Source organism: Poecile atricapillus, chromosome W (assembly GCF_030490865.1).
Source record: "Poecile atricapillus isolate bPoeAtr1 chromosome W, bPoeAtr1.hap1, whole genome shotgun sequence".
NCBI lineage: Eukaryota > Metazoa > Chordata > Aves > Passeriformes > Paridae > Poecile > Poecile atricapillus.
The window spans coordinates 15,528,219-15,540,553 of record NC_081288.1 but is presented as its reverse complement, the minus strand read 5'-3'; the positions used below and the strand labels follow the sequence as shown (position 1 = coordinate 15,540,553).

Here is a 12,335-nt window from a genome sequence, read left to right as displayed (position 1 = left end):
TCAAGCCTACCTCTGGTGTCTGAGCGTGATGCCAAACAGCTTCCTTATCCTTCTTCCCATGTCCAAAGGCCCAGTCAAGCTCAGGCCCCTGCATTCCGTGCAAATCACCTTGTTCCACCTCCATCCCCTGAAGGTTACCAGCCGCTGGCTCCTGGACTGCACTCCAGGCCCTCCCTCAGCTGTGGGATGGATGATGGTAACCTGGGAGCCATTCACCCTGCTCCAAGCCATCCTCTTCGGACTGCCACTTCTGCACCTGATTCCAACTCCATGGCCTCTGCTTCTGATGGAGAAAGTCTAGCAGAGAGAGATTACCTTCTTCCAGCGGGTGGAGAGTGGGATCTTGGTGACTCAGGTCCCCATGATACAGAGACTTCTGATGACTCAGGGGTCAGTTTGCTGACCAAAGGCTTTTCAGCTCTAGGAAATGAAATGTTGGTTGGCTGCTCTGACACCAGCCCTGAAACAGCAGATCCCCACATGGATATAGAGAGTGGAAAATCCTCACCTGACCACCATTCTTGGCCCTCGTTGGAAGGCCTGATAACATCTGCAGACTCCAAGACCAGAGATTCTGCACCGCTCCTTCCAATGCTTGCATTCACGAATCCAATCCACTTCCTCCGCCTCAGCCCTCCGTCGCCACCGACCACCAGAGCAACCTGCCAGGATGAGGAGCTGCGATGGGAGCAGCCCACAGGCAGCTTCCGTGTGGACACAAAGAACATACAGGCTCTACTGGCAGTCACAGAGAAAACAGAAGGTGGGAGCAGGGTCAGGCAAAGGCTGGAAGGAGGAGAACACCAGACAAAGGAAGAAATGGCCAAACATGCACCCTTGGAAAAATCATCAAGTTGGCCAGACAAAAGAAAGATTGGGGTAGCTGTGCAGGAGCCAGCAGCCAATCAAGAAAACCCAATTAAAAGCCGAGTAAAAACCAAGGACTGGCACCGTCAGGGTTTGAAGAGGATGTCAGTACCACCAGACATCTTGCAGCGTGAGTCCTCTCTTCCATTTCCCTTCTACCTTCCTCCCTCCAACCTAGTGCAGTTATCAAGAAGTAGGATTAAATTAAATGGAATGTGATGGGGAGGCATGAGAGCTGGGAGTTTAGCATGGCTCTTGTGCCTTTCTAGTGATATTCATTGCTGCAGCGCTGTAGCCCCGTCCTGTCCTGCCCCAAGCTTCACTTTCCAGCTGTCCCCTCCTACGTCTCTGCTGCTGTGTGTATCCTGCTTGTTCCCTTGAGTAGGGATGCACTCTGGGGCTCAGTCCCTCCATTCCACACTAATACCTGCAACAATAAACTTATTTCATGGATCCCCAAGGCAGTAAGGAAGAGCCATCCTCAGTAGCCCACATCTCTTATCAGTTGTTTATTTGCTGACTCCCTTTATTTTGCAACTGGAACTTTCAGGTTCCCACTTGACCTTCTAAAAAAGATGATTTTCCTGTGAGCTCAGGATTTGAGAGTACAGATAAGAATACAAATCTGTCAAACTGAAAGTCCCAGTTTGCACAGAAGTCAAATCACTGATGTCACAAGTGGAAAACATGCATCTTCTGTAATGCAGTTAGCTCATTCAGCAATACTTGCTATCAGAATGTGTGTCTATTCTTTACTATATCTTACATGAACTTTAAATAATTGCTTCTTTTCAGCTCTTACTTTAGTCTATTGTTGAAGCTCTGAAATATGCTGGATTTTTGGCACAGAGGAAAAGGAGGGGGATGTGGAGGGTTATAAAAGATTTTGCAGAACTTGAATCAAGATTTGTTCATATGTTTGACTTGTAATTTCTTAAATCCAAATTTTAAAATATTCAAGGCAATAGTACTGTCTTTCTTCTTACCCATAACTGCAGCTCAGTTTTTGGGTTTTCTCCCTTTTTCTGCTTCCAGTTTTTCAGATTTAGAATTTCTTCACACCTTTTTTGATTAAATCCCTCACAAACCAAAAGGATTTCTCCATCTTTACACTTTGGCTTCACTGATCTCCTGATGCCTGGCCCTGATAGCTGAAAGTGTAAGGACAGCAGCAAACAGGGCACACAGGCAGTGTCTTTGCTTGCATAACTGGAGAGGGAAGCTCTTAGAGTTACTGTCCCTGCCTAAAATGTCAGCCTTTGTATGAAAAGTGTATGTGGCTAACAGATGTAAAGTGTAAGTAATATCAAGGGTTATTAAAACCAGAATGTTTCTGACCCAGAAATAAATGTTACGAGGTCACCTGTACTTCAACTCCAGACTGACACTTTGGTGGGGTATAGGTAAGTGGTATTTGTGTATCATTTGGATTGTAGATTAAGTCTAAAAATGGACTGATGTGTTTACTTTCCATTTGTCTTCTATGCAGAGGTTTCTTCTGGGAAGAAGGAAGAGGAAGAAGTTCACAAGGCACACGGGGAACCACCAGTCAGCTCAGAAACAGTTATAATGCGGTGAGTCTCTCAAAGACCCTTAGAATTTTCCCCAGTCCCTGTGCAGCACAGACACCTCCATTGTTTCTGAGTAGATTATAGGAGTGGAAAGCTTTAATTAAATGCCCTAGGCCTGTGTTTCGGTCTGTGCTCTCTTGAAGAGGACCCTACTGCAACAACAGTATTTCTGTGCCTTCAGGTAAGCCTTTCCATTAAGCCAGACTTTGCTCTTTGTGTCAAGTGGAGTTTGAGCTTGTTGGAACAGGAGAGGTCCCTGTTGTGCCAGAGCAGTTTTTAAGGTTTGGATTAACCATCTCTGGTGCTGTGCCCTTCGTTCACTCTGTGTTTCGAAATCCTTATTCCCTGGCAGAGAGAAGAAACCTGCAGACACAACAGAGAACTTCAAGCGCCGGCACTCCAAACTTATCAACTCCTGTAAGTACCTCCTGCCTGGAGTGCTGTGGCACTCCCCTCTCTGCCAGCATTTCTCACCCTTGCAGTGAGCACAAAAGAGAGGGACTCCTGCCACATGGTGGTTGTGAGGATGTGGTGTTAGAGGGCAGGGAAAGCAGCTGGAATCCTGCAGTACACTTGGGCAGCTGGGGAGCTTTGCCTGAATTTGGCTGCCCCAATCTGGGGCAGAGTTTTCTCTAGGTGGAAGCAGAGGGTGAGTTGCTACTATAGAAAAGATAAATGTATGTGTCTTTATTCACAGCAAGATTGCTGTATCAGGAGTACAGTGATGTGGCTCTGAACAAGGCCATCCAAAGCCAGAAGAGAGTGGATTATCCAGAGGATATAGAGTCAAGTTTCCCAAGTTCTCCGAGGCTACGGAGGAAAGTGCTGTCTCCTCAGGACTCATATTTGCAACGTCTGTCAGTCTCATCTAATGCATCCCTCTGGCAGGATATCCCCATGATACGGGGCAGCAGAATGCTGCTCAACATGTCCCGTGAGGACCAGAGGCTGCAGGAGGTATGGGATAGATGTGACACGGTAAATGGGTGGTCTGTAGTCAAGAGTCTCTGGAACAGGGGTTAAAGCAGAGAGCAAAAACTGTGATGTGGGAATGTGGTGGTTGAGGCAGAGGTCACTTCTACCCCTGGAAGCAGCATGGGGTGTGAAGTAGAGCAATGCTGAAGTGCTGAATTTTAGATAAGAGCAGCATTAAAGGATGGACTCTGCACCATATCAATAACTCCAAGAAAACAAACATGGGGAAAAGTGGGAACAAGATAAAGAGTTTTGAGTATGCTCAATGCGAAAGGATGTATAAAAGTAGATGACTTACAGCATTCTCCCACACATAAGCTTGTGAGAGATGCTAATAAAACCACAGTAAATTGTATTTTCTGTGGTAGAACATGAGTTTAGCAAATTAACCTGTGTGAGCTGCAGGGCTGAGAGGTGACAGGGAGGATGTATGGATTCAGCACAGTGGTACAGAGAAACTGGGTATGGAAAATGCGAGGATCTGAGAAGTGCACAGGAGGACCTAGAGGAAGAGGTAAAACAAGAGCATGGGAAACATAATGAAGAAGAAAAATGTATGTGGTACAGATGCTGGACTTTATGGGAGCTTGTAAAATGGGGAACCTTGTGAAAGTGGAGTTGAGGGGAAATAAAAAGTAAAATGAGAGCAAGTAGCTATTTTTAAGTCATACCACAAGTCTGTTTTTCATAGAAAGTCTGTAATAGCATGTTTGTCCTTAATTTCTAAAGCCTCTCTTCCGTAGTTACACACTCCTTGCATCATGTGCTAGGAGGTTTTCCTGCTTTGCCCCATCTCCTCTCCATAAGATTCCTCACAAACTTGCGCAGTGTACTGATGCTGTCTTCCCTGATGTTTTCTCTCCCAAGGCCAAGTTTGAGTTGATAATATCTGAGGCTTCCTACCTGCGCAGTCTGAATGTGGCAGTGGATCATTTCCAGCGCTCAGCAGAACTCCAGGCAATGCTCACCAACCAGGAGCGCCAGTGGCTCTTCTCCCGCCTCTCCGATGTGCGCGACGTCAGTGCCAGGTGAGATGTGGCCCTTTGCTTCCATACCTAACAGGCACATGGTGCTTCCATCAGGAACCTTTCTCACTCCTCTTCCATGTGTTCACTGTTCAAGGCAGATACAGAACCTAGTGCTGACACACCAGCAGTGCCTGGAAAGAAATATTTGCCTTTTTAGGTGACAGCGCAGTGTAAGTTCTGGTATTAAATCCCAGATATTATGGCTCAGTTGTGCACAGAGCTCATTGCAGGGGATCAAAATGTTGCAAATGGTAATGTAGCCTTGTTCCACTGCTTTCAACTACAATTAAACTTGATTAACTAGACCCCAACCCAAACCAGCTCCTGCCAAATACAAAACAAAAGGGGCAGCTGCATGAGCCCTGACAAAAAGGGGAAGCTGCATGAGGCCTGAAGAAAAGCAGGGGGAAAATGGGGGAAAAAATAAGTTTCAGCCATTACTTGACAGAAACTAATGTGAATCAATAGAGCATAATTCATGAAATGTGGACATGACCCCACATGCAAGGAATCCTGTATGTTGTAGGATTCTGTTCTGCTTTTCCTCCTGCAAGGCTTGACTATGTAAATCACTAAGCTGGTAAGGGTTGCTACTACATTTTCCATTTCTACCAACAGGGTTATTCTGGTGAGGTCTTAGTTTCCAGCTATTTCCTGACCATTCCTGTAGAACCGTGACCTCTCAAGAATAGAAGTCTTTTGCCTCTGCTTTTTCCTTGCTGATACCAGGCCCTAAACTGTCCTTGTCCAGACATTACACTCTCTCTAGAACTCAGGAGCTGTCTTGTGCTTATCTGTGGGCTGTCATGGTTTTAGAAGACTAAATGACACTGATATTTCCCTCTCCTTTTATGGCACCACATCCATGTGCTGCAGTTTCCTCTTTGACTTGGAGGAGAAATTTGAAGAGGATATGTTTAACTTCCATGTGTGTGATGTGGCTCTGAAACATGCCCCTGACTTCCGCCGGGTGTATCTGCCATATGTGACAAACCAGACATATCAGGAGCAAACCTTCCAGAGGTTACTGTAAGTTTTTCTCATTTGCTGCACCCTTCTCCCCCTTATTTCCATGAATATTGACTCTTTCAAATGATGGGGAATGCTGCAGGAATGGGCTGCTGAGCAGTGTTCTCGCTATGCCTGCAGAAAAACCTTCCTCAGTTCAATGGCATTTGGGAAAGCAGGACAGAGCTCCTGCAGGCTTCTCTCCCATAGCATTGGAGAGGAAAAGCATACATAATATCTGATCTTGTTACAGGTTATTCTCTGTCTGCCTTCTACTGAAGAGAGCAAAAATGACCGTCCTGGAAAATGGTTTTCAGTCTTGATCACTGAGAACCAGAGTGCAAACCACCACTGTCCCCATGAAAGGAGCCCTGCTGACAGAGGGAGTTGAAATGTAGATCTTATTTCTGGCTTTTACTCCAGAGGACTGTGGAAAAAGGAGAGAGATAATAACAGCTGTACTGCCATCCTGTAGCTGTTAGAAACCCATAGTTGCTCTTCAGCAGCAGAGTGGTGCGGTTTCCTGACACCAATTTCTTGCCCCAGGGACAAAACCTGACTGTTGGGAGTACTCCAATATTCCCTGAAATCTGATACTAGGAAGATTATTTATTTACTCTGATGCCTGGATGTCTTTTTTTTCTTTGCCACTCCCACAGAAATGGAAATGCAGGGTTCCAGCAAGTCCTGGAGAGACTGGAAAGTGATCCAGTGTGCCAGCGCCTCTCGCTTAAATCCTTCCTCATCCTCCCCTTCCAGCGCATCACTCGACTCAAACTCCTCCTACAGGTGACTGTGGTGACTCTCTGCCTTCCCTCATTTCCCTCAAGCTGTGTGTAGGAGCAGCACAGAGAGCTGGGGAGGCTCAGCCTGGAGAAGAGGAGGCTCGGGGGAACCTTCTGGGTCTCCACAACTCCCTGACAGGAGGGGACAGCTGCGGGGTGTGGGGGGGGAAGGTGTCAGGCTCTGCTCAAAGGGAACAAGGGACAGGACAAGAGGAAACGGCCTCAAGCTGCACTAGGGAAGGTTCAGGCTGGACATCAGGAAGAATTTCTTCCCAGAAGGGGGTGGCAGGCATTGGAAGGGGCTGCCCAGAGACATGATGGAGTCCCCATCCCTGGAGGTGTTCAGGAAATGACGGATGTGGCACTGCATGAGGCAGTGCTGTTTGTGAATCATTTAGGGCTTTGTGGTGACACTACTTTAATTGTACTTAAATAAAGAATTTGTGGAGTCTTCTCAAAAAATGCTGATTTACATTTTATTGAACTTTTTCTCTTCCTGCTAGCAAAACAAAGCAAAGGTTCCTTGGCTGCCCTCTGGAAGGCAGCCTGTAAAGTTGACTAATAAGGGGTCATCCAGACAGTCCCTAAAAAATAATTTTGAGTTCTTTCTATGAAATTCTTCCTTTTGCTTATTTAAGCCTCTTTTTAAGAGGAGAAAAAAACAATTCTGTTCTGTTCATACATCCATTTGTGTTGTACCTAGTGGTTGCTTCCTATGCCATGTAACTTTTATGTGATAATTAATACAATTTAGATTTACAGGAATGCCCTGGTCAGTGTGACTTATCAGTGACATTCTGCATCTCAAATTTTTTGCCTTCTTGTCTCCACATGTCATCAGCTACTTCTGCTTTAGTATTTATCCTACTCTTCAGTGGTGGTAAGGTCCACCTTTCCCTGTTTGCATCATGAAAATCATCTTTTCTCACTTAGAATATCCTGAAAAGAACTCGGCCTGCGTCTGAGGAAGAAGTCCAAGCAACGCAGGCCTATGATGCACTTGAAAAGGTAAAGGTGCCTACCCTTTCTGCAGCGTTACCTTTGTCTAATTAATCATCAACTTCCACCCTTGCCCCTGCAAGAAAATCTTGCTTTAAAAAAACCCTACAGCATTACTATATTGCATCCCTTCCTCTTATCCTGCTTATTATAGAGGCAAGGTTTAAAGTTTTCGGGGACAAATAGTTATCTACAATTTGTACACCCTCATAAGGGGGATTGTTCTGTCTAGTGAGGATTTGACCTTCCAAATGAGAGCTACGAGGATGGCAAAGGGCCTGGAGGGGAAGACACAAAAGGAGTCGCTGATGTCACTTGGTCTGTTCAGCTGGAGAAGAGCAGATGGAGGCCAGAGTTCACAGCAGTTCTGCAGCTTCCTCACATGGAGGAGGGGCAGGCCCTGATTTCTGCTGTGTGACCAGGGACAGGATCCAGGGAGTGGCAGTAACTGTGTCAGGGGAGGGTTGGGGTGGATTTTAGGTAAAGTCCTTCAGTCAGAGGGTGCTGGGGCACTGAACAGGCTCCCCAGGGAATGGTCACAGCCCCAAGGCTGCCTGAACTCCAGGAGTGTTTGGACAACGCTCTCAGGCACAGGGTGGGATTGTTGGGGTGTTTGTGCAGGGCCAGGAGCTAGACTCAATGATCCTTGTGGGTCCCTTCCAACTCAGAATATTGTCTGTAATGTATACTTTTTTTCAGGAGGATGCCTAAGATGACTCCAAAGGGGCTCCTGGGAGTGGTACTGATCCCACCAGGCAGTTCTGTTCTCATCTCACTGCTCATCTGTTTTCCTCTGCAGCTCATCAAGGATTGCAATGAGAATGTCCAGCGCATGAAGAGCACTGAAGAGCTGATCTACCTCAGCCAGAAGATTGAATTTGAGTGTAAGGTGAGCTCATCCATTCCCCCTGGGCCTTGTTCTAGCCTAATATATTTTCTGTCTTTCCCCACAAAGATACTTTTTGTTCTTCTCTCTTGATACACACAGAGCTGTTGAACCAGAACATCATCTGTAGGCCAGCTCTTCATCACTGCTTCTCTTGGCCAATCATTCATGTCAGCCTTCACATGAAGGTGCCTGCCATGACTTAAGCCTCTCCAGCTGGAGAACTGAAAGCCCAGTTCCTCAAGATAAAGGCAAAAATGCAAATCCAAAACTCACAGGGACTCATTTTCTTTTGCATATATATTTATTTTTGTCTTGCAGATATTCCCACTCATCTCACAGTCAAGGCGACTTGTGAAGTGTGGTGAGTTGACAGCACTGGACTTCAACAACCTGAGTCCAAAATGGAAAGTCACCACCCGGCCCATCTACCTGCACCTTTTCAATGACTGTCTGCTCCTGTCTCGGCCCAAGGAGTGAGTGCTTCAACACAATTCTTGCTGCCCCTTCTAAAATACCTGTCTCTTTTGGGGTCTGTGCTTTGGTGACAGAGTCCTTTTCCTCTGCCTGCCAGCAAGTGGCAGCCTTTGTCAAGTCATTCTTCTGTCCTGACCTGATGTGAGTATCATGCAAGTACGTGAAACTTGATAGTCCCAACTCTTAATTACATATAATATAAAAATATGTCTTTGATCCCTAGCACAGCTATTCTGCCTTTGCATCTCTACAATGTGAAACACTTGAATAATAACCATTTATTCTAGTTTTACTTGGTAAATAATTTCTTCCAAAAAAAAAAGCACAGTGTGAGGACTAGTGAATGTGCAAATCACTGGTTTGTCAAGAAAGTTGTTGGTTAGTTGTGTTGGGGTTTTGAGGGTGGTGGGTTTGTTTTTAAGCTGTAAGCTGCCAAATAAAATTTTGGCAGGATAGAGCTTAGTATTTCTACCCTTTTCATTAAATCACCTACTCTCTCTTCTCTGGCCTTCTGAGACTTCTAACAAGAGCCCTGCTTAGGATGTCTAAAGCAGATGAAGACTCATTAAAAGTTTTTTGCTTTCCTGCAGACTACACAGACTCACTTTGTAACCCTCATCACCTTAAAACTCACACCTTGTTTTGTTCCTGCTCTTCACTTGCAGGGGTGGACGTTTTGTTGTGTTCGACCATGCTGCTTTCTCTTATGTGCGTGGGGAGAAGTGCGAGATGAAACTCCACGGAGCAAACAAGAATCTGTTCCGTCTCTTTCTGCTTCAGAATTACCAGGGAAAAAGAGTGGAGTTCTTGTTTCGGACAGAGACACAGTAAGAGCTCAAGTTTACCCTTGCTATATCCTGTTACCGTGGCCAGATGCCTCCTAGTAGCCTGATGGTTATCCCTCAGCTACTCAGATGCTGAAATACTGAATTCAGCTGCTGAGCAGAAGTCTTTAAAAGCATCCTCCTGTTATAACTATTTCCTTGTCAACCACTTTCCTCTTCTCTCATCATTGTTGCTTATACAGTACTACCACATTATGTCATACCATTGGCGTCCAAAAATGGGAATTTTGGCCTTTTCCCACCTCCTTTCTCTGCTTCTCTTTGTGAGAGCAAACACCCCTCCACCCCACCCCATTTCAGTCACCAGACTAGTGTCCCTTACACTGAATGCTGACACCTATCCTGCGCTGTTTTCCAGCAGTGAGAAGCTAAGGTGGATCTCTGCTTTGGCTCCTCCGCGGGGAGAACCAGATCTCCTGGAATGCCCTGGTGAGATTACTCTGCTGCTGCAGCAATGGGGGTGGGCTGGCTCGCAGGAGTCACAGGCACTGTGAGGTGGGACACCCCAGAAGCATTCCAAGGCAGAAAATACTCGGGGTTTTGTAGAAAAAGAACATACTCATGGGCATTCCATTGCCCGGTGCTGCCAGTTGTTTTACTTATTTTAACACCTCATTTTAGATGAAGACCTGTAGTGTCCCTTCCAGTTCTCTGCTTTTTATTTGGGCAGCTCCTTGTTTTCCACCTCCTCTGGAGCTAATGCCCACATATTTACTGTTGCTTTCCAACATATTAGTGTGATCTTTCCTTCCCTTCAGATGCACCACAGGTTCAGTGCATAAAGACTTACAAGGCTCGGGAAAATGATGAGCTGGCTTTGGAGAAGGCAGATATCATCATGGTTATGCAGTACAGCAATGATGGTGAGCAGAATGAGCAATGCCTGTCTTAAACTGTAGGACTGAGAGGACAAAGGGGTTCTTCATCTTCTTTAGGGTGCTTTATGTGGGAGCTGAAAAGGGGATTTTTTCTTTTGCTCTTAGGGTCTTTTTGAAGGGGGCTTTTTCTTGGGAAATAATGAAAAAAACACGTGACTTTTGCCTCATGTTGCGCTTTTCCCGACACCACAGGGTGGATGGAAGGAGTGAAACTCTCAGACCGGGAGAGAGGCTGGTTCCCCTCAGAACATGTGGAACACATCTCCAGCAAACACGTGCGGCAGAAGAACCTGAAGGAGGAGCAACGGGTGAAGAATGCCAAGCAGCAGGTCTTCTGCAAGAAATAAGACTGCTTGGACCTGTACAGTCTCCCTGACATGGGGAAACCATGGCTTTTCTATCATGCCTCAGAAGAAATGACTCTGCAGAGAGCATAACATACAGCACTTTGACAGGACCAGGTGCTTTTTGCCAAAGAAAGCGGGAATTCAATCAGGAAAAACTTCCTTTGTGTCAGCAGGACTACAGCAGCAAGAGGAGGAATAAAGGTTGCATGTATTGCTTGCTTTGTGGTAGTAGGGAGGGACTTAAATTGGACAGCGGTCTGGGCTGTGGACTTCGAAAACATATTCCTGGTTTTGCCACTGACAAGTTGCGGGACCTTATGCGAATCACTTCAGAGTTCTGCCTCAGATTTGCCATCTGCAAAATGGAAGTAAACTTACCTACCTCACTGCATGTTGTGAGGCTAAATTCACTAGTATTAGCAGCCTGAGACTTTGAGTTCCTGAGAAGGAAGGTGCTAAGTGCAAAGCACAACGGAGCTGAGGAGAATATTCCGTTTCAATAGCCTCTGGATACCTTCGTGGCGTTGATCTCTATATTGTAATTTCCATTTTGGGCAATTTAAGTATTAGATCATGCAAGTGTACTGGGGTTTGGATAGGCAAATATTTAATTGTACCCAAATGCTATTAAGAGTCATTGACAGCATTACAAAATCCACTGGAAATAAGCAGAGTTTTCAGAAGCCACTGTGATGATTTCCCCCACATAAGAGGTACCATGCTGCGGAATCTGCTTCACAAAGGTCACTTCTCTTCTGAACAAGCACCCCACTAAGCCATCTGACCTCTTTTTTTTACTCTGCCTCCCTCTGGAAGTAGATCAGTGACTTTTGACACAGATTTATGTATTTCGTGTTGGTACATGCCCCATACAAAATAACAAGGACTAGGCACATGCAATGAAGTGGCACTTTACTGCTGCTCCTACTCTGATTGCTGATGTGGTAATGCATGCACCATTTTGCACACTTACAGAGAACACTGAAATATTTAGCCACTGTAGATAAAGTCAAAATATGCACCAGGGTCTTTGTTCTTTTTAAGAACTCTCTGGTTTTAAGTCCAGTTTACATGCATTTGTGCAGAACCTGTCTGTTTGAGGATATGCCTTCAACTGTAAAATACTGTATCTGTGTTAAAGTGTTCAGCTCAGTCAATGCAAGATCAAGTTTAAGAATCAATACACTAAAGAAAGCCACTTGTAGCCTTCTTGCATTTAATATATTTGAAGAATTAGTTATCTTCATATCTCCAGCTTTGTCTCTGTAACATTCTGCCTTTAAATCCCATTTACATTGTATCTAGAATAGCTTATTGCAGCCTATTTATATCAATAATTTTAGCTGGATTAAAAGAAAAAAGAGTTGCTTTTAGTCCTAATAAACTCATGCACTTCTCCAGTTAAAAACCTTTCTGTTTGCCTTGTTACTTAGGTTTTCCTCTCAAATGTAAGTAATGCAATTTACTGAATATACATGCAGTATTTTTTTCCTATAACTTCCCTTTCTAAGTGACTGTTAAGTACAAACAGCTCTCTTTAGCAGAGACAGTATGGAAAGCTGCGTTTATTCAACCTTAAGATTCTTCAGTGTTACCCCTGGCCCTGGAGAGCTGATGTAGCTGGTTCCAGAGTGGTGTTAGTCATCCATAACTGAAGGTAAACTGAAGG

The 12,335-nt window shown here is 45.2% G+C and overlaps 1 protein-coding gene across 1 annotated transcript; it reads left to right on the top strand.

Moving 5' to 3' along the window:
* Positions 1 to 281: 281 nt before the first annotated feature.
* Positions 282 to 12,061, top strand: LOC131592260 (rho guanine nucleotide exchange factor 5-like). The gene is made up of 14 exons (XM_058863657.1): positions 282 to 997; positions 2,357 to 2,441; positions 2,791 to 2,855; positions 3,136 to 3,395; positions 4,281 to 4,441; positions 5,318 to 5,470; positions 6,109 to 6,238; positions 7,168 to 7,242; positions 8,033 to 8,122; positions 8,441 to 8,595; positions 9,262 to 9,423; positions 9,800 to 9,870; positions 10,200 to 10,304; positions 10,512 to 12,061. The coding sequence occupies exons 1-14, from the start codon at positions 433 to 435 to the stop codon at positions 10,664 to 10,666; spliced, it is 2,232 nt and encodes a 743-aa protein (XP_058719640.1). The 5' UTR covers positions 282 to 432; the 3' UTR covers positions 10,667 to 12,061.
* Positions 12,062 to 12,335: the final 274 nt, after the last annotated feature.